Below are 23,828 nucleotides of genomic sequence, written 5' to 3'. Positions count from 1 at the left end.
TTAGTATAAAGTGACTGCTAAATATGACCCCACTGATACATGGCGTGACCAACGCTGATAGCCGCCTTGAGTACCCACATTCAATGCCACCACTGTTAGACAACAAACATCATGTTCAATAATCAATCCCTTCTGAAATGTCACAGCTGTCGCATTTTCTCGATTTAAAAAAAACTCATCAAACGGCAAACCCACAGCCAGTGTAGTCTCATGAATAACAGCTTGCGTGCGAGCAGATTAATATACTAGCAGATTAGCTATGTAGCTACAGTGCTAGCTTTGTGAGCCTTGTTGGCCACGTGACCCTCCTTGCACGTTGTAGAGTTCCCTGGTGACGCTTTGTACGGGTGAAGTGACGTTTTTACATTTAGGATGTGAGACAATGCAACAGTTTACAACCTAGTCTGACTCCACACTGAGGCTGTAGAGTGAATATACTGTATAATATAATATTATGGTCTTTTTTCGCCTTTTTAATGGCCTATTAACCAACTTTCTAATTGCACTCGCCAGAAAAAAAGGTGTTGGCATTGTACGTTTTTGCTAACTCTGGGAAAGTTTCTGAAGCAAAACTGTGTGTTGTGTGTTGCCTTCAATGAACTCTGCATAATGCAGCATTTGTTATTTACACAAACAAAGCCCAGGAAAACTAAACTGTGTGGTTAAATAGTCATCCCTTCCATACAATATCAATCAACCCACATGTTGTAGCTCTGTAGGATCCTTTTATCAATCAAATGGCAGCTCTGATAATAATAAATGTTGATAATGATATAATCTTTGAATGTGGTCGGGACCGATCCGCCATGACAGTCCACTTGCTCCCTCGAGACTTCAAATGACCGAACCCATGTGACGAAGTGTCGGGGCCAGGAGCCGTCGGAGCTTCCCATGTCGCTGTGTGTTAGTATCAGAAACACGACACGTATCCACCGGTCTCAGTAACTCCTGTGTGTGCCATATAAACAGGCTGGGGTTCCTTACACATTGGACCTGACCCTGACCTTCATGCCTCTAGTATCATATTCCCCATCCTTTTGTCATAGTCACGGTTGAAATCAGCTCATACACTTGTACACCGGCTGAACTATTCACCGATATCAATGCACTCTTATATGGAGGAAATATAAGAAACTTGGGTGATTGATGTAAAGTTGAGATAAAAACAAGAATGTGATATGCCATAATGTGTTATTTTTCTGCTATCTGAACCTTTTTGAAGTCTCTATTAAAACGACTTAAACTCCGTGAGAGCTTGGCTTGGTGGTCCCCTCGCACAGAAATCACCTCAGTGTCTCCAGAGACTTGCGAGACTTTTTACAAATACAGCATGTCAAGTAGCTGTTGCGAGATAATGAGCATCTGTAGCATATATCTTTAACTGGCAGTCTTAATGAGACATCTAAAGCTGCCAGGCTTGTTTACTCGGCTACAACGCTAACGATGTCTTCAGTGAACTGCGTTATATATTTAGATTTCAGGCTGTAAAATATTATCCAACACGAACTTAAAGTGTTTACATGCAACACATTTGTCACATAGCGGACGAGGGGACCAAACTCCCTGCAGTTCAGTAGTTCTTTAATTAAAACATCAATATCAAACTAGCACCGAGGCGTGTTTGGTTTCTGCTTTTGCTGAAGACCCAAATCAACTGACTCACCCAGACGGCTATAAACCTCAGTGGAACGTGGAAGCACCTTTCATTCCACTACTCTGCAAAAAAAGAAAAAAAACATTAATCAGACAGACGGAGAAGATAATTGCAGACCGTACTCCCATTGAATTTTGAATAGCAGCTCCTTTGGCAGAGATGCTTTATGCACACTGAATAGCTGCAAGTCCTGCTTTGTACTCTGAACAGCAGCCCTCCTCTGTTCACTCAAACGTGTGACTAGATACAGGTGGATATGAATGTGAGCAGAGGTATGTGACATGTATTTACCAAATTAAATGCGTACCTTGTCGCAAGCTTTTGTGTGCTCATTTATGTCCTTATCGCACACAAATCCTTGGACAATATTTCTAAAATACCGTCTATGTCTCGTTCACTATATTATATCACATTCATATGTGCATGCATTATACATCCACAGCGCTTTAAGTTCACACGCGATGCGTCACCCTTGTTACCCAAACAACAGAAGAGGTGAATGACTCCCAAAAAGACATTTAAAACCAGTGACGGGGCGCATTGTGTGACGGTTGCGGTTGTAAACGCGTTGTGAAATGATAATTGGACTGATCTTATATATCGTTTTTCTAGTCCGATCTACCGATTACTCAAAGCACTTTACGAAACATGCTAACATTCACCCATTCACCCACACATTCATACATGCCAGGCAAGGCATCGTACCCGGAACCTTCAGATTACTTGACGACCATTCTACCTCCTGAGCCGTTAACGTTAACGTTGTGAATTGAAACAAAACTACTAGCTCTGAATGGACTTTCCCCGTAGCTGTGAGGCGAGAATAGATGGCGGCGATGAGTGGAAGTCTTAGTGGAAGGATGGCACGAAAGTGAGGACATCCCACAGAATGGATTGGCACTGACTTATTTTTTCTTCACAAATATGATAGACGGTGAACGACAGGTGTGGATGTCATGAATACGTCTCAATGGGACTGAAATCATGCTCGTATCAATAAGAGGCTGAGACGAATGAAAATAAATCGTTATTCCAAAATGCCACTTTGGCGTGCGGCAGAACTCCCATGCACAAAACATGTCTCGCGAAAATGGCGTCGACATTGAACTTCACCACCCGGAATGAGTGTGTAAAAAGATATTTTTCCCACACACGATCCGCAGCGGTCCACGAATCCTTCGGTTTTTGTGTTACATCCGGTCCTGAGCTGCTATTACGACAGCCAAGGACAAAAATTCGTGCTCTGCCAGAATGCTACTGTATGAAAGGCTAATAAGTGGGGAGCGAGACGGCCTCTAAACTGCTTTGAGAGAAGGTATTTTTGACGATTGTGAAGTGGCATCACGATGCTTCGTCTGAAAGAGAATGAATCTATAATTCAGAATTCCGCACTGTGGATTCCTCATACGTCCTTGAGGCCGTGTTTTTCTTTCCTTTTTTCCTTTTCCTTTATGTATTTTACCAGACAGTAAGAGTTTTATATACTAAAAATGAGCACGGACAACATGCTAAGCCATACTCCTCCCTAATCTCCTCTCTGGGATTGTTCCAGCTGGGGCCCCGGCTTTACCTAGAGTAAGCGGACATGAAACCTTGTACAAGAGGGTCATGTAATAAAGAGAGGAAAAACCAGCAGATTATGTGCGAGGGATGCTGGCATGATTATGCGGCACAAAATTAGGGAGGAGGTCCGCTGGGAGCGTGATGCGGCGACAGCAGCAACATTATGTCATCCGAGGGGGGCTGATCCTCTGATGACCTGCTCTGGCAGAAAGAGTGCCATGTTTACCACGACCCTGTAATCTAGCGGCATGTGTTACACTCACATGTTTATGGACGGAGGGCAAATGAGATTGAAGAGGAAGGAGAGAATCACAGGATGAGCTCCGGCTGTACTGCAGTCTGTGTAATCCAACATGTGGTGGTAGACTGCTGTTTTAAAGCCTTGAGTTAGGTGTTTTGACCATCGCCATCTTGACTTTTTGTAACCAGTGAACAGAAGTGACCATATATGGACTGCGGAGGAGTAACGTAGCGACGCCGTATACGGCGCTAGTAGTGGCAGTGAACTGTCAATCACAAGGTAGCCCCGCCCTAAAGCCTACCCTGCTTTATGGTCTACTCTAAATGAACCATAATTTACTAAATGAACATCATGCTGTATTGAAGAAGACTTGAAACTTGCCATTGAGACCTTAAACTCTTGTTTATAATGTGTACTGAGGTAATAGATCATGGTGAGAAGTAGAGTCATTTTCTCATAGACTTCTATACAATCAGACTTCTTTTTGCTACTGGAGGAGTCGCCCCCTGCTGTCCATTAGAAAGAATGCAAGATTGAGTCACTTCAGCATTGGCTTCACTCTTCAGAACCGGAGGTTGCCGCCTGGTTGCAATCCGAGCTTCTCCTTGCTTTGTTGACATAGCCGGCCTCGCATGCCTTTAAGTGCATGTTCGTTAGCGTGCCCCAATGGCTAGCTAATGGCCGCCGCTCTGCACTGCGCTCATATGGCATTTACAGCTGTTAGCGTGGTTGTGGAAACGTGGCGTCCATCCTCCGGTTCCCCCTCAGGTAAACACTGTTAGCTTTGTCAGCAACATTGCTATCGCTTCCACTGTTAGCATCATTTGCGCCTTTAGCTGCCACGTTGAGAGGAGGCACTAGATAATATGCTCTGAATTTCGAATTCTGCACCTTTTTAAGGAGTAACTGGACATTATCAGCGTATCAATCAGGAGAGACTTAATTTAAGGGTGGAAATAAATGTATTGACATGATGCACAATAGGTTGAAATGTGTCTTAATAACTAATTCAACATCTCAAACAAACTTTTATTCATTAGAGGTCCCATGTCCAGACAAAGCCTGATAAAACCTGTGCCTTTATCTCCAGAAAAGTGGAATATTTCAACGGTCTCTTGTCTGGTCTCCTTGAATAGACCGTCACAGGTCTTCAGCTCATTCAGAACACTGCTGCCAGAGAACATGAACAAGTACACCTACTTCCTGTAGGTCCTGTACATCTTGATCAACCGAGTCTAAACTGAACAATGTGGAGCTGCTATTAGCTAATGCTACACACGGATGAAAGCTATTTTCTGATGATCTTAAATACACCACTCTAAATGAAAGAAACTGCTCTCTTGTTCCTTTGATGGATTGAATACTGCACTTTTATTCCCCATGTTGAATTAGGAGCAGCATATTACTAAACTGTTAATTGAAAAAAAAGTGTATACTTGTTTGATATTTATTTGTTATATTTTATTCTCCTCATTTTATTCTATTATAATTAGTTTCCCTCTCGGAATTGACTGTGTTCAAACAGTGCTCTCTACAAATGCATGATTTCCATTGTTCAATACAATAGTTGAGATGAAATGGAGCACTTGAGGGTCACCGTGGGATACTTTATTGTTGTCGTCCTGTGTGACTAAGTCGTCAGTGTCACTCTGCCGAGCTGTGATGAAGACAGATTTAGCTCAGAAGTGTTGATTGGCCGTGTCAGCCACCGCTCTGAAACACAGTGACTTTGACTGAGGCGACAGCACTACTTCGTCACTTCATGACAGTTATCTGAGGTCTTCACACGCCGCCATCATCATCATCATCATCTACGTATTGTTTCAATGTTTTGCAGCGTCAATGTAACGATAACACTAAAGTTATGCTTTCTGTAGTCCAACACAACAAACTGTCCAGCAGTGGAAGGGTTGGTTCAGGTTTAGGTAGGGGGGGATGCATGTTGATGGTGAAACACCAGTACTCGCCTTTCCACTGTTGTCTCCCATCAACGCATCACGATTTGAGAATGAGACTTCTCCTTGAGCGAGACTCTTTCCATCATGTTGGCAGGCACTTTTAATACAAATTCGAGCCTGTCAGTGGCAAAAACAAGTACTTTTAGTGGCTGTAGTTTGACGGTGAGTAGTTGCCCCAACGAAAGAAACTGTTGTCTCCATTAGTCACTTAGACTCAAAGAAAATGGGAAAATAGGGTCCAGATTGAAAAATACCAAAGTTACTCTTTAAATCTGATTTGTAAGAAAAACATACAAATGTGGTTGTTTGAAAAATTGTACAGCGGATCTCTGTGTTCCAATGAGTGACGAATATAAACCGGGGATTAAAAAGCAGACACTGTAATCTGATTTAGAATTACAATGATATAAAACAGATAACATTAGCAAATAACATTCGTGAAGTTTGAACTTCCCCTCTGTAAATTACTTAAATTTGTTGACGTATAATCTTCTGACAATTTTTAGGTTAACGGCTAAGCATATTGGGTGGATGTAGTTTATGTATAATGACATTGAGACTCTGATAGGTCTTCTTCATGCATAGTATTGGATATCATTCATAGAGTAAATGACCATTGTAACTCAGAACAATCTGAGATCCCAGTGTGAGATGGAATGTGGCCAGCACCACTGAAGTATATTTGTTCTCAGTGCAGTGGACTCACAAATGCTTTCCTTGTTGAAAACACTCTGTGGGCTTGAAAGGATGCATTCAAAACTGTAGCCTTGAATCTAAAAAGGTGTGTGGGGGGAGCCGGAATAAAGATGCTGGAAACATAACAAGATGTCACACTGAATGTGTCTGCACTAATCTTGACCACCTTTAGCATGTGTGAGTGTAAATTATCGCTTTTCTTTCTGGTACGGAAACAATTCACCGTAAAGTAAAAGAGCATTTTCGGGAAAAAAAGGAAAGACAGGGTCATTGTCATGTTAACGTTCACCTCGGTCTTTGTTTGGGTGTTTTTTTTTGTTCCCACTTATGAGGTGCTGCTGGCGTGAGTGAGTCACCGAGTCTCTGAATGGCGGGCTGGGTTTATAAACCTCCGCCAGCCCTCAACACAGGAGTTTGAAGGCCACTTGTCTCCGCGGTCCGTCACGTATGCACATGCAGCAAAGTCCGACAGCCTCAGCATCCTCACTTTCCACCCTAGAGGGCACGGGAGCGCAGAGACGGCTCTTCATCATGAGGTCCTTCGTCCTACTGTTCTTCACCCAGCTGCTGGTGTCCCACGGATCTTCAGCAGTCATCACAGGGGTAAGTGGGAGGTAGGCCCCCCTTGGGGGAGGGGGGCATCGGTTTGATGGGAATATGGAAGTGCTTGCTTTTCAAATAAGAAAATGTTGCCTGATGGACACTGCTCAATATTGTCTTAGGTGTGAATGGCATTCATTCTTACCATCAAAATTGCAGTCATTTTTTGACACAAATAAGTATATTCAGTCCCACTGTCTTATTTATGCTTAGACCAAAGCCTCCATTGTAACATCCGTCCTCTGATGAAAATATTGGCAAATCCTTCTTTGAAATATTGATTTAAGTATTTTAATTCTACTGTGCTTTTAAGGTTTAGCTGAGGACAAAATTGAAAATATATTGTATTGAAAATTAATCATTATACAATATAATGTATAAATGTATTTATTTTAGAAATGAAAAAAATATTTAAAAGAAATGTCAAACTAAATGAATGTCTGAAATACCCCACATCTTTGCATTTTTGGTTTTCTGAAAGCATGAAGGGCTACTATGTAAATAAGTGCAGTCTATCTATCAGTTTATCCCCCCACTCCTACCCCCACAAAATAAAAATACATATATGAATTTACTCAGTTCTTTGAAAGATTTCCTTTTCCAAAATCAGTATTTACATATTCCTATGAGCATAACTCGTGGCCATGAGTCGCTCGTTAAACAGCCCATCCTGTCACAACAACCCTCTGGTTGCTGATAAGAGGAACATGCAGCCATAAAACAGAAAGTGATTTCCATCCACGTCTGTCACATGAAATCACTTCTGTTCCTCTTCATTGTGTTCCCTTCATCTCATCCAGAGCGAGAACTGTCATTCAGCATCTCATCCAGACACTCAAGACAATAAACCACCACCGATCCTGAGGTGTTTTGTTGAGGTATGATATGACTAATGGTGTTATAACTCCACATCATTAGCATAATATTCTGTTTGGGTAACACCAGTTTACATTGTGTGTGTGTTGCTCTTCTGCATTTCTCACCCATCTGAAAGCTCCAAACCACATTACCGGCTTTCTCCTGTTAGTGTAATAATCAGCATATTATTGTTTAATTATATAACATTACATACACTACATGTATGCATTATATCATTACATACATAATCACCAATTACATTTCTCCTTCAATTAGCAACATTTAAACCAATTCATTGAATTTTGGACCATTTTCAAACCTAAAGGAGAAAAAACTTCAAGTCGTAAAGTTAAAGGACCAATGCGTAGCATTTAAGGGAATATATTGAACGAAATGGAATAAAATATTCATAACTTGGTTTTCATTGGCGTATAATCACCTGAAACTAAGAACGAAGACGTGTTTTTGTTACCTTCACAGAGTTGCCACGTTGCACCGTCATGTTTCTACAGTAGCCCAGAATGGACAAACCAAACACTGGCTCTAGAGAGGGCCCAATATGGAAGCGCCTAAACTTGCATTTTTTTCAAAAGCCATCAGGGGCCGACTCCTCTGGTTGCAAAAATAAGTCAGATTGTATAGAAGTGGCCGACACACAACCGCGACTGACCCCCTGTAGAGTCGGGGTTTGGTTTGTCCGTTCTGGGCCACTGTAGAAACATGGTGGACGGTTCCGTGAAGAGGATCCACTCCTCATGTAGAAATAAACTGCTCATTCTACAGTAACGAAAACACAACATTTCTTGTTTTCAGGTTGTTATTCACTAAATAAAACATACTTATTCATTTTCAAGACATCGCCTTAAATGCTACACACTGTTCCTTTAAATGATGGTGGCAAGTAACTTCATGTCCATGAAACCAATCAGTATTTTTGATCTGCATAAGTCATTAATATGCTTAATTGAATCACAGCATCTAAACTGTCTGTCTGTGTGTGTGTGTAGGCCTGTGAGAAGGACTCTCAGTGTGGAGGAAGGATGTGTTGTGCAGTGAGTTTGTGGATCCGCAGCCTGCGTATTTGCACGCCCGCGGGACAGGAAGGAGACGACTGTCACCGTATGAGCCACAAGGTGAGATCATCGTCAGACAGATGTGCAGTGAAGTGACACCAATGGATTGTCCCCATACAGTGGTGTCATGGCAGTGATGCTTTCAAAGCACCTCACCAACTCTCATCAAGAGTCAAGAAAAGAAACGTGTCATGTGACATGTGACGTCTGTGACATGTCTGCACCTTCCACTAAAGACTAAGACGAAATTAATCTCATACCAAAGGTGTCTCCTTTTCTGCTTCCAGATTCCTTTCAGTGGGAAAAGACTCCACCATACTTGCCCCTGCCTGCCCAACCTGTCGTGTATCACCATCGAGGAGGGAAGGTCCAAATGTCTCTCACCATACAAGTATCCAAACTACCAACTACTACTGAGGACCAACACTTAACTATCTGCCTTTAAAAGCCTGTTTGTTTGTTTGTATTTATTTATTTTGAATAAAGATATATATATATATATATATATTTAATAATGCATAGTCATTTTTGGTGCAGGTTAAATTAAACCATTTAATTAAAGGGAAATTCCCCTTTGGATGTGTTGGGGAATGATGACCTCTCCCTGTGTATAAGTGTCCTTTTTCAGTTATTTCAGTTACACACTCCTCACAGTGACTGATAATCCAAAGAGCACAAATAATATATTGATTAGATCAATATATTATAATATATATATTATTAGATTTTTGCACTCAAAATACACCAGGAAACAAGCCGTCTTCTTCATTTGTATTTGGTAAGAAGAAGAAATGACGCATGCTGTCTCACAGTACTCTGCAGCAGTTCTTTAAAAGTTTCCAGCTGCCCTCTAGGGAAACATAAAGAGAAACACACTTAACTTCAATGGTTACAAGTGACAGGCAAGTTACAGTTTCATTATCCACTCATAACCGAAACGCACTTTCCGCAGTACTTTTTCATGCTTTCACTCACAACAAAGTAGATCAATGGTCAAAAGACGAGGGGAGACGAGAGAGTCTTTTCTCCCGTTTACCTTGGCAGCCGGTCTTTATAACGGCAGGAAACAGTAGGACAGCAATGAAATGAATTACTGTCAGGCTGTGATTCGCAGGATTTGTTCAAAGCTCAAAGCTATAATTAGATTTGTCCAATGTGTAACGCAATGACTCACATCAATCTTGTGGATGTTGGTCTTCTGTGGCACATAAAGGAATACTGGTAATGTCAAATGACTGTTAAAATGAATCTTGAACTGTCTTCAACCTAGAAAACATTTATGATTTCATGATCAGCTAACTGATAAATAATGATTCGGCTGTTTTGATAACCGATAACGGCGTTTTTTTTTAGCATAAACGTCGAACGAGCTTCGGGTCGAGGCAGTTTCATTCCCGTACAACCTGACTGCATCGTCAATTATGTTTCTTCGAGGAACGTATTTTCCTCCTGGATTATGTTTGTTTTGTGCGAATACGTTTCTAATCAAAACTCCGCATGCTCGCAGGGATGGGTCACACAAACATGGGACTTTCATCCAGGACACCGCTGTTCGTGTCCATGAAACGAAAAGTCATCACTGACTTGTTTTGACTACGGTATGCGTAACTTAATTATGTAATATACATACTTATTCTCAGCCAGACCCTGATTCTGTTTTGTTTTGCTTCAATACACAACGTTGACTACGGGTTAAGAACTGCTACCGTAATTCGGGAGAAGATGCATTTTATTAAACCGTAATTGGAAATGCAGTTTAGTTAGTTTGCATTAGTTTACAAATCTTCAACTGCATTGTTGGCAGTTAAGAGTTGCACTGTGGTTAATGTAGGCGCCAACTTTGAACAACAAGCTGCTTTTAAAAAGCTACATTTCCAACTGTCCAAATTGTATGTAAGGACAACCCAGTGAGGAGTACCGAGGTCAGCGTAGTTGCTCAGTGTTTAGGTCACTAAAAGAGCCAGCAGTAAGAGCCCAGCGAATCACATTTCCCCAGCATCACAGCGGAGCCCGCGTGCCCCGCGGGCGACACGATGTGCCAAAAATACCCGACCTGCATTTGCGTTGCACGAGAGCACGTGCAGGTGAGGAGCTTCCTGCAGCTGAGGAGCCACAGCAATTACACCACGAGACCTCAGCACGCCCCGGTAGCCGAGCACAGCCATCTGTCAGGAACAAGCAGGCGTGTTGTGATGCTAATGGTTATGGATGCACTGAGGGCAGGCGGCGTGTTGAGGAGCTTCCGCGTTGGGGACGGCAGATCAGAGCGCTCGGGAACACCTCGCTAAATCACAGTGAGTAAGGTGTGTACCAGAGAACTGCTCAGCCTTTAAAAGCCGCAGTTTGGTGTAATCGAGGCCAGCGTCGATGAATGCAACAGCAATTAGCTGAATCAATTGCCGGCTGCTGGCTTTGAGGAGGGACGAGGGGATTGGGGGGTATTGAGGGAAGTTTGATTAAAAAGCAGGTGCCACACAAACGGCCTATTGAAACAAATCTAATTAGCTGTTTAATAAGTGCTGTAATGAGAAGGAAAAATCCAACCTCTAACACGCAGTGTGTATTGTATTTCTTTTCACAGACTGTTTGGTAGCCACACATCAAAGGTGTGGCATGACACCATCTATTGTGACCAGCTATACCAATGCCAGGTATTCATATTTGATAGGCAGTTAACAGTTCGTTTATATTTTATTTCCCAACATGATGGATTAAATGCTGAAAGCCTTCTCTACTGCCAAGAATTTAAATATATTGAGTCTAAAAATACTAGAATTAGCCTAAAATATACCAACCACATGCACATTTTGAATCATTGAATCTAACGCCATGCTGGTTTTTAAAGAGGCCGTCTACATTTTACACGTGAAGTTGAGTTTCCTTGTCACAAGTAGGTCAGTCTTTGAAAACAGATGTTTAATGTCTAATGATAAACCCCCAAGGCTTAAAAAGTCTACAAGTGAGAATTACCAACTGGAAGTTGGGGATTTGAAAGACGTGGGCGTTTGGACGCTGTCCAGTTGCTTTGTGGGAAATGTAGGATTTGGAGCTTGACCCTTTCTTTAGATTAAAACAAATGCTTAAATTCTGATCATTCTTCCTTTAATATGTCTCTTGTGAGTCCACAAACTTTATGGAAGTGCAACTTTAAATTGCTGGAGTGCCCTTTAAAAACCCCTTAAGTCTCAGAGTAAATACCAAAGACATGAGAAAATCCACAATAGAAACACCAAAATACCAATGTGCATTGATTTTTTCTCAAATACAGGGTGCAACTCTCTCCTTTTCTCAACTGGAACATCTTTAAACATGTCTATCACCCTCTTTCCATTTACAAACCAATGCAACAAGCTAACACGGGGGGCTGCCAGGAAACATAAGAAAAACACGGACCATAAGGCAGGATGAGTGCTGCATGGTGAGCACGCTATCAGGGGCAGAACCAGATCAGGTACAGACATCTTGTTAAAAACAGATTAGAACCCAAACTATTTATCATCCATTTCTCATTTATTTGCTAAGAAATACAAACAATGCAAACATCCTTTCTAAAGCACCAAATTGTTAAACATTATCATGTCCATATCTGTAGAAAAAGAACAAAAAGAACCCGTTTCTCAACACAACTGACCCATGAAGAAGATTACGAATTAGCAAAATACACTTTGAAGTGAGTTTTGACACCTTTTCAACACAAAGATTCCCACCGGATTATGAAATATTGAAGAAAAATGAAAAAAGAGTAAGGAGAAGAAAATGAGAGGCTTTACACTATTTACAAATGTGATGCTGTCCTCATTAAAAATATACTGAGATCTGCATCTCATTTGTGGTATCCAAACGACTCGAGGTGTCACAGACAGCAGTTGAGAAACTGACTGATCAGCTGATAAAATTGTTTCAGTGTTTCAGTCATGTGACCTCCAATGGGTGTGCTGGGATAGAATTTTAAAATATACAAACAGAAAGTGACATTCATGAACAATATTGTAGCCAACAAAAAAAAGGTAATACGGTGTAGAAATATCTTAGCATAAGGGCTATAACCGATTATTTGAATTAATACAATACAGAAGCATAAATTAAAAGGTGGCAAAGGGGATTGTTTTCTAAAATAGCTTTAGTTGTTCTGATTAGGATGATCAAATAAAGCATTCATTTACATAATATTCAAGTTTATGTCAGCACAAAATAGTCTGTAAAATCTTAGCCACAAAAAAAAAGTGGATAAATTAAACTGAAGTGGGTTCACCCTCCACAACATCCCTGTGTGCGTGTGCAAACACATTTTGGGGACCAGTCTGTACATTCTGAAACAAGATGTAATGTGTCTTTGGCAGTATTTTGTTGTTGTTGTTGTTGTTGTTTTTTTTTGGGGGGGGGGGGGGGGGGGGGGTCAGATGACACAGTATGGCTCCATGGGAGTCTGTGTCCCCAGGCAGCTGGGGAAACAGGCTCTGAGGCGCATCCGGAGCTCCTTATTGAACATGAAGCTGATGATGGGGTTCGCCCCCGCCTGGGCGAAGCTCATCCAGACCGCAGCGCTCAGGTAGAGCTGCGACACCGGAGCTCCCCGCACAAATATTCTCAGGTAGCAGGCGCTTATGTACGGAGCCCACAGGACGAGGAATGTCAGCGTGATCATGTAGTACATCTTCCCGATGCGCTTCTCCATCTTGAACTCGTCCAGCACCAGCAGCCTCCTGTTGCCGAGGTGCGACGCCTGCCTGATGCCCACCAGCGTGGGCGGGGTGGGCCCGCGGCCGAAGCCGGCGATCCAGTTGGCGGCGGCCTGTCCGGTGGCTCCGGGCCCGTGGAAGGTCCAGTTCTGGCTGATGGCCGGGACCAGCAGAGTCGGCTTCATCTTGCGATGGTCGTAGACGAAGCACAGCATCTTCACGTACACCACGTGGGTCGTCCCCACGATCACCGCCAGCATCAGCATGAAGCCCAGCGTGTCGTTCGCCTTCAAGTAGCGGTGCTCGAAGGTGCACTGCTCCTCCTCGCGGATGAACTTGTAGGTGCCCACGTCGAACACCGGCGGGAAAGCCATGGCCACGGAGAGGGTCCACACCATGCAGATCACCGCCGCGCACGTGCACAGGTTCATCCGCTTGTAGTAGAACCGGTGGTGGGCGATCGCCATGTACCGGGTGACGCTGACGCAGAAGAGCAGGAAGGCGACGTGGAAGCAGAAGAGCACCGACAGGAAGGCGACGATCTTGCAGCAGAGCGCGCTGTACGGCCAGGCGGAGCCGCCGCCGATCGCCGCCATCACGAAGGGGAAGCAGACCGCGGAGCGCACCACGTCCGCGAGGCACAGGTCCAGGAGGAAGTAGTAGGGAGCCTTGCGCAGCGAGCTGTCCTTCAGCAGCAGCAGCGACAGCGACGCGTTGCCCAGCAGGCTGACGCCCGTGATCAGACCCAGGGAGGCGAGCTTGACCGCAGAGGCCGCGGACGCGTAGTTGTGCGCGGACGGGCTGCTCTCCCCGAACGCGCTTGTGTTTGCCATCTGTGCAGCCGAGGCGGCGCGTATCCCCACATCAATTCATCGACGAGCGGTAGCAGCCCTTCCTGCCGAGGCTGGAAGCCAAAAACAAAAACAAACGCGATCTGCAAAAACCTTCGTTAACAGAAAACAAAACAAAACAACAACCACCCTCAGGAATAAATTCCACTCAGAAGCATCCGTTCAACATCGGCTCGCATCCATCCCGGTGTGCGCTGCGATCCCCGCCGACAACAAACAAAATAAAAGCATCTGTTTCTTTTTTTCTCTTCTTGTCCTTCATCTCACAAGTGTCCGGCACAAAACGCGTCCCTGTCTGTTATTCCAGCTCCTGCTGAATAGAGGCGGTCTGGTTGCGCTTTGTACACCATCTCGTTAGGCAGCCGTTCGGCAGACAAGCGGCTCACAAAACACATCTCAATTTCCAACCGATGGCGGAGGTCTCCCGTTCGTCTTTAGGAATCAAAAGAAAAAGAAGCAGACAGTGCTGTGCGCAATAGCATGGCGCAATTACGCATCCACCGCCTCACCAGCTAAATGTAAATACAGAGCCTGAAGAAGAAGAACATGTTGGTAAACGCCGAGCGGAGGTCGGAGGCTCGCGGAGGTGGGAGCGCCGGTGTGGGTCCATCACGCAGCAGCGTCTCGCCTCTATGCGACGCACGTCCGCTTGCATGTAGTGTGAGTGAGCAGGCCTGGGATCAGTCAGTCAGTCTGATCTGACGGTGCGTGTCTATTACAATCTACACGGTGCACAGATACAGATGTTCACAGACCGACATTGCACAATGCTTGATGGGCAGGTTGTGTAAAATAACTGATCATACATTTGATTTCACTTTATTTTACTTTACTTTAATGTACTTTATTTTATTTATTCATTTTACATTATTTAAAGTCATAGGTCATAGTGTAACTGTAACCCATGTCACTGTCTTCTGGCTTTTTTTTTTACGAGGACATAGAAGAATAAGATTGCACACTCTGAAATTAACCAACCAAAACAATAACATCAATTCATATAGACAATACTATTCAGAGCTAACTACTCTCTCTACACCGAACGTTTGACAATCAATAATTAAAAGGTGCATCACCCATTTGTTACGGTCACGTGGTAATGTTTTTGCTAGAAGTCAAGAATAATTGAATCATTCAACGTTTGACTGACTGTTTCACCACTTATGGACTCTCCCAAAGTCCAGAATAACAAATATCACACATCTGTAGCTGATGTTAGAGGCGTAAAGAGGTTTATAATGCTTACAGTGTGGGTTCATTTAAGGTTAAGAAAGAGTGTTTCGATAATATGTTAATGTCTCAACAATAAAATCTGTCTCTCAGCAGAACGCGTGTACTTTGAACCACAGCTCGTGTGATGAGGCTTCATCTGCTGCTGCAGTGGTTCAGCAGCGCCCCCTGCAGCCGGCTCCGAGGAGCATCACGAGCACGTGAGGAATCAGGCATGTTGGCACCTCAACGCTGTCCTCGGCCTTGTTCACAACTGACCCACAGCCCACACTGGTCACGCCACGCTCAGCCCAAAGTCTGATGTTTTGTAACACTTTATATTCCAAGCATGGCCTGGTTTTTATATAAGGACCCTGTGATCAGAGGAATAATGAAAGAATCCCAGTAACACCACAGCTCACGGTTCAGGCTGGAGCATCGAGGTCAGACACATATGTTATAACAATAATAACTTTATTAAAAACAGAGTTTACAAAGTGCTGTGACAGACAAAGCAGCAAAAGCAAGGCAATAATAACAACAACAACAGAAAGCTCAACATTGAAGTAAGAGTTAAACCCTGATAAAACAGTACAATAGATGACACGGGAAAAAAACAATCAATGCGATAAAAATAAATGAAAAAAATAAAATAAAGCAACGACATCACATGAAAGCCAGTCTGTAAAAATGGGTTTTAAGAGATTAGTGATTCTGAGAGTCTTATCTCCTTAGGCAGGTTGTTCCAAAGCCGAGGGGCCTCGACTTTGGAACAGCCAGAAGGGCCCAACATGAGGATCCAAGGCTGCGAGCATGGGTCACAAGGGGTCAACTTTTCCTCTTATGTATTTTGGGGCCAGACCCAAATCTTAAAATCAATTCTAAAACAACAAACAGGGAGCCAATGAGGCTTAGCTGATGCCTTCTGAACTAGTTGGAGGCGAGAGAGTGACTTTATGAGGGTCTTATGGTGTTGCAGTGTTGATGGTTGAAAGTGGCAATGATAAGTGAGTTTCCTACTTTGTAAGAAATGCTTTTGTTACTAGATTAGAGGTGGTCTATCCAGTTATTTGACAGCTGAGATTTAGAGTGCTGGAGCTTTGAAACCTCACATTTCGCTTGTTCGAGTGCTAAAATGCCCAAAGAACCAAAGTCTTGTTGGAGCTTGCAAAGCAGCCTACTTCCACCAAAGTGCCCCTGAAAGAGGCAACAAGGGGTTGGAGACTGAAGATGGTGTAATAGCACGAGGCCTCACTCGGTAAATAAATAAAGACAAAAAAAATGCACTCTTCCTCGTCTGCACAAGAGGGGATCACTCTTTCCTGTTTTTCAGACAAAGGAAGTTTTCTTAGTACTCAGACTCTATCTACTTTCTGGTCCTCTCTCTCTCTCCATTCTTTCCGGAGTAGAAAGAGACGTTGTGGTTGCAGTTCAATCTTGAAATAACATCAAGAAAAATGGTGAAAACAATGATGCTTTGACTCAGAATCACAAGTAGAACGACAAGTATAATAGTAACAAAGTGTAACCCGACTGATGGTGGATTTGTGAAGCTGACGCCAGTATTCATATTATATGATGACACTTTACAGGTGAAACATGATTATGCCCGTGCTCTCTGAGTGAATTGTCAACCAACATATGCCGAATGTTGTTCATATCATGCCATTGCCAAGCTATAATTTTAATCCAACAGCTAATGTAGACTTTACAAAGATTCTTTTCTAACACGTCAAACAAACGTCAAACATGTATGTGATCATTCGTACAGCTGAATGTAATTTTTATGTTTCTAAACTTTCTGTGTTTTACTGATATTATATTTGTATCCTTCAGCGGTAATAAAAAACATTATTTCCTCTATAAAATCAGAAGTTCTGTACTCTTCTAGCAGCTCGGGGGACATCTTCAGTGTTGACTTTATCTCCCTGTACAGAGTTAAGGTGTGGTTGGTATTTATGCTATGCAAGTGCGTGACAGTGCAAAGAACCAGTGGTGACATACATGTGTGAAGTAACCTTCATTTTAAAGCCATTACAGTTGCAAAGTACAAGTATATGTATTTTAAAAAATCTGTTAGCATAGTTTCATGATGGAGAGATATAGTGGGGACATTTGTGTTTCAGGTCAGATACCCGAAAAACCAGACAGAGTGAGGTGTCACTCTTTTCTGTTCTCCTGCTCTCTGGGTTGGACCAACTGCGTGCGACGTTTCTGCCCACTGACGCAGAGACGTCACCAGTCGGTAGGCGGAAAAGCGGCAGTTTGTGTGTGTGTCTCGGTATCTGGAGGAGAAAAAAAACAGCCAGACCGGGTGCTTTTATTTTTTTACTAAGTAGATTCATACAGCAGGTTTAAGGACGGTTAGCTTTCTGTCTGCCTGTAATGGCGGTTCCCGCGGGTCACACGGATCTCCTGAGCGGACCGACGGTTGCGGACGACATTGACATCGACGAGAAAGAGTTGGAAAACATCACAAAGAAGGACCGAGAAGACGAGGCGACGACGCTGCCTCTGCATTCACCTTGGACGTTTTGGCTGGACAGGTATTAATACTATTTTTTTTCCGGTCTCGCGCATTGTCCGTTAGTTTGTAGCCCCGCCCCCACCTCGGGACGAACAGGAATGATGGAGGAATAGAAAATAGGAGTCGAGGCTACACAGCTTTCCTTAGGCCTCCAGGAGCAAATGTAGCACGGTGGACACGTTCACCGTGTTATTTATTTGGTATTCAAGTTACTTTCGCTTTTTTCCCCCATTGGGGAAAATAATACAGCCTTCATCTTTTTAATAAGCCAAATAAATTAGGCCAGTTTGGACCGACTATTGTATCGTTGCTACGGACGTGTCCTACCAAAATAAGAGTCCTTGGTGCAGAGTGTCTCTATAACTCACTTGTCTCCTGTTACCTTCTCTTTTATGAGGTCACAAGTTCTCGTTTCCTCTTTTGTTGACTCAGCGTGTTGACGTGAAAGGAGGAAATATTAATGAATAAACTCCTTTCAAAGGTTCCAGACCCCATGGAGACTGGAAACCGTTACAGTCAATGCACTTTTAAAAGTTAATCCTCAATAATTTTGACATGATTGAAAACTATTACAGTTGTTTTAGAAGGTAAATATGAAGTATTGTCTGTTTCCAGCTTCTTAAGTGAGACAACTTGTTGCTATTCTACATTTTTATATGATTTTTGGGCTGTTGCTCTGATAAAAAGATGTCATTTGAACATGTCACGATGGGCTCTTCACCATTTTAGCAATTCAACCGTTAAAAGGGACAAAAATGTCGACACATTATAATCAATAAAGTAACTGATATGTCAGTTTCAGCCCTTATTAAGACAGCCTGGTGTCTGTAGAGTTTAGGTGCATTTGGCGCTGCTGTCGGTGCTATTAAACCCAAAACTATGTTGGAATGGGAGTTAAGACTCTGTAAAAGTCGTCGCTGGTTTAATAACCGCTGAGAGCAGCCCTGTCGGCTTGTTGCTTTCCCTTTATTCCATGGCTGCCTCGTTACTGTGGGCTAAAACAGTCCCCTCTTGTTGTTCCAGGTCGTTACCAGGCACAACCGCTGCAGAATGTGAATCCAGTCTGAAGAAGATCTACACTGTGCAAAGTGTTCAGGTGAGACTCGAAGAAGAGCTTTGTCATCTTGAGAGGAAAAGAGATCAAGTCCACGACTTGGCTAGGAGTCAAGTCTGCTTCCTTGATGGGAAAGGAATGAGCTGTTGATGTGGACTTAAAGCTCCAGTAGGCACAAGTGGTGGTGGTGGTATTATGAAACCATAATAATCTGAATCATGAACAGGTAGTGCAAGGATTATTGACACCATGTTACATCAGCTTCACTCATCGAGGTGGCTCTTTTTGGACTTGGCTTCATTGTTATTATCAGTCTTATAGTATTCATCTGTTATCAGGGTGTCAAACTCCTTTAGCCGGACCACAATAATCATTGCATAATAACCTTTAAATAACAGCAACTCCAAATGTTTCCCTTTCTTTTAGTGTAAAGAAGAACAAGTTCACTCTGAAGACATTTACAAAACAGACACCGAGCAGCCATGAAATGAGTGCAGTTTTAACAACATGAACAACAATATAGTATTTAACTTCTTCATGATTCAATCGACTTATCGAGACCTAGACAGTCATTCACAAATCAGTACGTTCTTAGCGGCGCCTTATTGATTATTGTTATTATTTAGATAGCTGAATTCTGGTCAGGGTGGAAAAGCGTCTGAAGCAGCGTTTTCTATGAAGTATATAATAATAACTTAACTTGCTCCTGAGGTGCTTCAATGTCTGGCTTATAGGAGGAAGCGCGCTGCATTTTATTCAATGATTGGAATCGATTTCTTCCCCGCAATCTGATCCGTCGTATCACAGAACAGCAACTTTTGTCTCGGGAGTGCTACGAAAGGAAAGCGACTCTCGTCAACAAGTTTTTGTTGTTTTTTCTGTTTCCAGATGTTCTGGAGTGTTTACAACAACATCCCTCCAGCCACAGCCCTGCCTCTGAGATGTAGCTATCACTTAATGCGCGGAGAACGGAGGCCACTGTGGTGAGTCTACCATCATCATTATTATTATTATTATTATTATTATTATTATTATAGAACATATGATTATGTTCCTCAACACCAGCATGAACACAGGGCACATTCTAACTGCAGCTCATACAGTTACTGTCATGTAATATTGTTAAAATGTGATAAATATAACAGAACAACCATTCAACTTTAATGTAAATATATATTTGTTTACCATAAAAGCTTGAATTCTAACATTGTTCTATTTTGGATTCATTGTTATTATTATTATTATTATTGTTATTATGAGGCCCTCAGTTAGACAGGTTACATGATAATTGGTAGTGCATATATTAAAAGGGTTCTGATTTGACAATTTTGCATTCTAATAACTTTTTACATTATCCAACATTTATCTCTATATCTCTCCAATTAAAAGTCACATATGTATTTAATATAAAACTTGTGACTTGTTTGGGGTTGCACTGAATAGTAGGTATCAATTTTATAAACATGTATTTTCTACCAACAGGGAAGAAGAAAGCAACGCAAAAGGAGGTGTATGGAAGATGAAAATACCAAAAGAAAGCACTGTAGGTGTTGTGCTCCGTTTAGCGTATTTTCACATAATAATAGATGAATTGTGTGAATTATTAATTGGCTCCTCTGTGTTCTTCTTGCTTCAGTCTGCAGTTTGGAAAGAGTTGTTACTTGCTACTATTGGGGAGCAGTTTGCAGATTACTGTGCCTCAGGTGAGCGACTAGAAGTCCATACTTGATGTTTTATGGCTTTGTTTTCAGAATGAGAAGAAATGTGCTTTTGCAGTTGAGTATTTATTCGCTGTTTATTCTTTTTATTTCCCAGACGACGAGATCGTTGGTGTCAGCGTTAGCGTTCGGGATCGAGAAGACGTCGTACAAGTCTGGAACAACGACGCATCGCTTGCCGGCGAAGCAAGTATCTTGGGCAAAGTCTACGAGCTCCTCCCGCACATTTCTTTTAAAGCTGTTTTTTATAAGTGTAAGTTTGCCCTTTTTATCCACTTACATTGTGTTGTACGTTTTGGGTTTATAAATGGATGTCAGTGATGTTGCTGGGTAGGCGTCCGGCATTCAAATCTAAACAGGATGCTGTAAACTCACTATCTGCTCCATGTTAGATAACGCTACATCACAAACAACTCATTGTAATAAACAAAGAAACCTCGCGGTCAAACAATACACAGACCGGTCATTATTTTCTTACCGTCCGAGCGTCTGTAATGTGCAGACAAGATCCTGGTTCTTTGTCTAAATCCTGACTGGAGAGACTCGGTGCTCTTGCTGCAACAAAACTTCTTCCCAAATGCACAGATTTAATTTCAACAGTCAAAGCTACAAACTCGGTATTCGGTATATAATATTTTTGCCGGCGGCCGCCTTTTTCATACCATCTGCGCATATATGTCTCACATGACTGAAAGAATAACGTAATAAGCATATTTCTCAAAATGTTTAACTATCGTATTAATACACTTGCTTATTTATTTTTTTATTGATTGAAACACTTTTAAATGTTACTTTTATACAATAATAATTATGACCATAAAACATTAAACACGAGTTTAACTTTACAAATTGTCAATAGACACATTTAATTCAACTCAAATTATTATATTCAATTCAACTCAAATGATTACATTTGATTCAACTCAAATTATTACATTTCATTCAACTCAAATTATTACATTTCATTCAACTCAAATTATTACATTTCATTCAACTCAAATTATTACATTTCATTCAACTCAAACGATCACCTGTGGGTCCGGGGGACTCGCTACGTGTCAACATCGCTGTGAAGCTTAATCTTTACAGATACCATGTGTCAGAAACCTTCACGAGTCAAGTCGGCCTGTAAAAAGAAAGTATACATTTGTTCTGCCGATTGAACTGTATGCATTTCAAAGACATAGTTCCAACCAGAGCGTGTCAGAGGACGATTTAAGGCTGTCGGCTCATCGGGGCTTTAGTGACGTGGCTGAGGAATGCCTTCATAGCTGCTCCACACAGCACCTTCACAGAGGCTAGTCTTGTCAATACAGGTACACAATTATGATGAGCTACAATGTTAAGGAATGAGTTTAAACAGGTACATATAAGCAGGTTTTTGTACACTCGTGCCAGTTTTTAGACTATCTGGGGAATGGGTTTATACGCTTCTTAAATTTATATATAAAAAATAAATGTTTGTTTGCCTAACATACGGGTTTGTACTCACCATGAATCACTTTGCTGTTTTCAGCTCACATGGACCATCATGCCTTTGAAGGAGGACGCTCAAGACATTAAATGACCGTAAAGCACTTTTAATTAGGGCCCGAGCCGCCGACAACGTCGGGCCGGCGAAGGCCCTATTGAGTTTCTAAGGGTTCTTATTATTATGATTCTTATATTTGTGGGGAATGAGCTAGTAGGGGCACTTGCCATGCATGAAAACTCACCAAATTTGCACACCTCTCAGGTCTGGTGGAGAAACTCTGCTGCGCAAGGTTGCATACTTGTGTGTAAAAAAATGGCTCTCTAGCGCCCCCTACAAGGCGGGCCGGCCACGCCCCTCGGCCAGTTTGTCCGATTGACTTGAAATTCGACACACATGTCCGAATCCGCTAGATCTAAAAAAAAGCCTCTCAGACCCCGAAACTGCGCCTGGAAAAATTTTCCGCCATCTTGAATTTAGTGTAAAACACATCTTTGCGAACTCCTCCCACACGCTGGCTCCGATTACTACCTAATTTTCTGTGGATCATTATTGGATGTAGATCACTCAGATTTATCAAAAGCTTTTTGATATCTATTTGCGTTGAGAAGATATGGACCAATGAACTTCTTAGGGGCGTGGCTTAATATCAATTCACATAACTTCTCAACCCATTGTCGAAAATTCACGAAACTTTCAGCATATGTGCACATCGCATACCGCAACATACCCTGAGATTTTTGTTGCATTCAACCAATAGGGGGCGCTACAGTAAACCCGCAAAGTTGTGTTTTTTGGCACTTTTCGCATTTTGCAGCCTTCGTATTTTAACGAACTCCTCCTAGAGCATTTATGCGATCGACTTCATATTTGTTCAGGGTGCTCTTAAGACCTTTGTGATTAAAAATTATTAAAAGCTAGCGCTTTCGTCGAAGAACCTTGACGTGGCGTGGCGGCCATTTTGCATCATTTTTCTGAAAAATCAAGTTGTTATAACTCCAAGGTACATAATCCAATCCACACAAAACTTCTTGTGCATGATGCCACTTCAAGCCTGAACATACTTAAATTGAAAAAAATGAAATAACTCATAGCGCCACCTACTGGCTGAAGGAAATGTCATATTTTATACGTTTCTTTATTCCTCCTAGCCAGATGACCCGATTAGTCTCAAAATCAGTAAGGATAGTCTTAGGACATTGATGAAGAGCCATCATAAGTATTGTGTGTTTTCGTTGAACGCTGTTGCCGTGGCGACGCATCGTTCGCCATGCAAAATTGAAGTTGTTATAACTCAAAGGTACATTATCCAATTTGCACAAAACTTCTTGTGCATGATGCCACTTCAAGCTTGAACATACCTGATTTGAAAAAATTCAAAAAACTCATAGCGCCACCTACTGGCTAAAGGAAATTTGTTTCAGTAGGTTAGGATGCTCAAAAAATCATGGTACTTTGCACAAGTGTCAAAGGCATCGGAAGAAATATATGGAATGATTTTTGGCCTTATCCGTTTTAAATTGCCTCTGTAGCGCCCCCTACAATATTTCAAAAGAGCAGCCCCGGCGCTACGTTTGAGCTACATGTACGAAACTTGGTAGGCACATGTATCCTGTGGAGGCTTAAAAATAAGTCTCTTGGCACCATGCTCTAAAACCTACCGAAGTCGGCCATTT

General features: G+C 42.2%; 3 protein-coding genes across 3 annotated transcripts; 2 read left to right on the top strand and 1 right to left on the bottom strand.

Moving 5' to 3' along the window:
• Window positions 1–6,559: 6,559 nt before the first annotated feature.
• prok2 (prokineticin 2) lies at window positions 6,560–9,074 on the top strand (the record flags this gene model as incomplete). Its single annotated transcript, XM_079186360.1, has 3 exons — window positions 6,560–6,715; window positions 8,578–8,703; window positions 8,931–9,074. The coding sequence occupies 3 exons, from the start codon at window positions 6,560–6,562 to the stop codon at window positions 9,072–9,074; spliced, it is 426 nt and encodes a 141-aa protein (XP_079042486.1).
• A 3,965-nt stretch (window positions 9,075–13,039) lies between these two features.
• Window positions 13,040–14,155, bottom strand: gpr27 (G protein-coupled receptor 27; the record flags this gene model as incomplete). Its single annotated transcript, XM_079157147.1, has 1 exon — window positions 13,040–14,155. One exon carries the CDS (start codon window positions 14,153–14,155, stop codon window positions 13,040–13,042), a length of 1,116 nt encoding a protein of 371 aa, XP_079013273.1.
• Window positions 14,156–17,659: 3,504 nt separating this feature from the next.
• LOC306694345 (eukaryotic translation initiation factor 4E type 3-like) lies at window positions 17,660–22,502 on the top strand. Its single transcript, XM_079157148.1, has 7 exons — window positions 17,660–17,928; window positions 18,933–19,005; window positions 19,852–19,946; window positions 20,446–20,506; window positions 20,600–20,666; window positions 20,779–20,934; window positions 22,198–22,502. The coding sequence occupies exons 1-7, from the start codon at window positions 17,768–17,770 to the stop codon at window positions 22,242–22,244; spliced, it is 660 nt and encodes a 219-aa protein (XP_079013274.1). The 5' UTR covers window positions 17,660–17,767; the 3' UTR covers window positions 22,245–22,502.
• The last annotated feature ends 1,326 nt before the right edge of the window (window positions 22,503–23,828 follow it).

This window comes from Pholis gunnellus (assembly GCF_910591455.1).
Source record: "Pholis gunnellus genome assembly, chromosome: 3".
NCBI lineage: Eukaryota > Metazoa > Chordata > Actinopteri > Perciformes > Pholidae > Pholis > Pholis gunnellus.
The sequence above is the reverse complement of the archived record's forward strand: the minus strand, read 5'-3'. Positions and strand labels throughout refer to the sequence as shown.

Bases quoted from the DNA above. Each gene is read 5' to 3' on its own strand.
- LOC306694345 (XM_079157148.1), top strand. From the start codon at position 17,768: ATGGCGGTTCCCGCGGGTCACACGGATCTCCTGAGCGGACCGACGGTT. The intron at 17,929-18,932 runs GTATTAATACTA...TTGTTGTTCCAG, and splicing joins TGGACGTTTTGGCTGGACAG to GTCGTTACCAGGCACAACCG. The intron at 19,006-19,851 runs GTGAGACTCGAA...TTCTGTTTCCAG, and splicing joins ACACTGTGCAAAGTGTTCAG to ATGTTCTGGAGTGTTTACAA.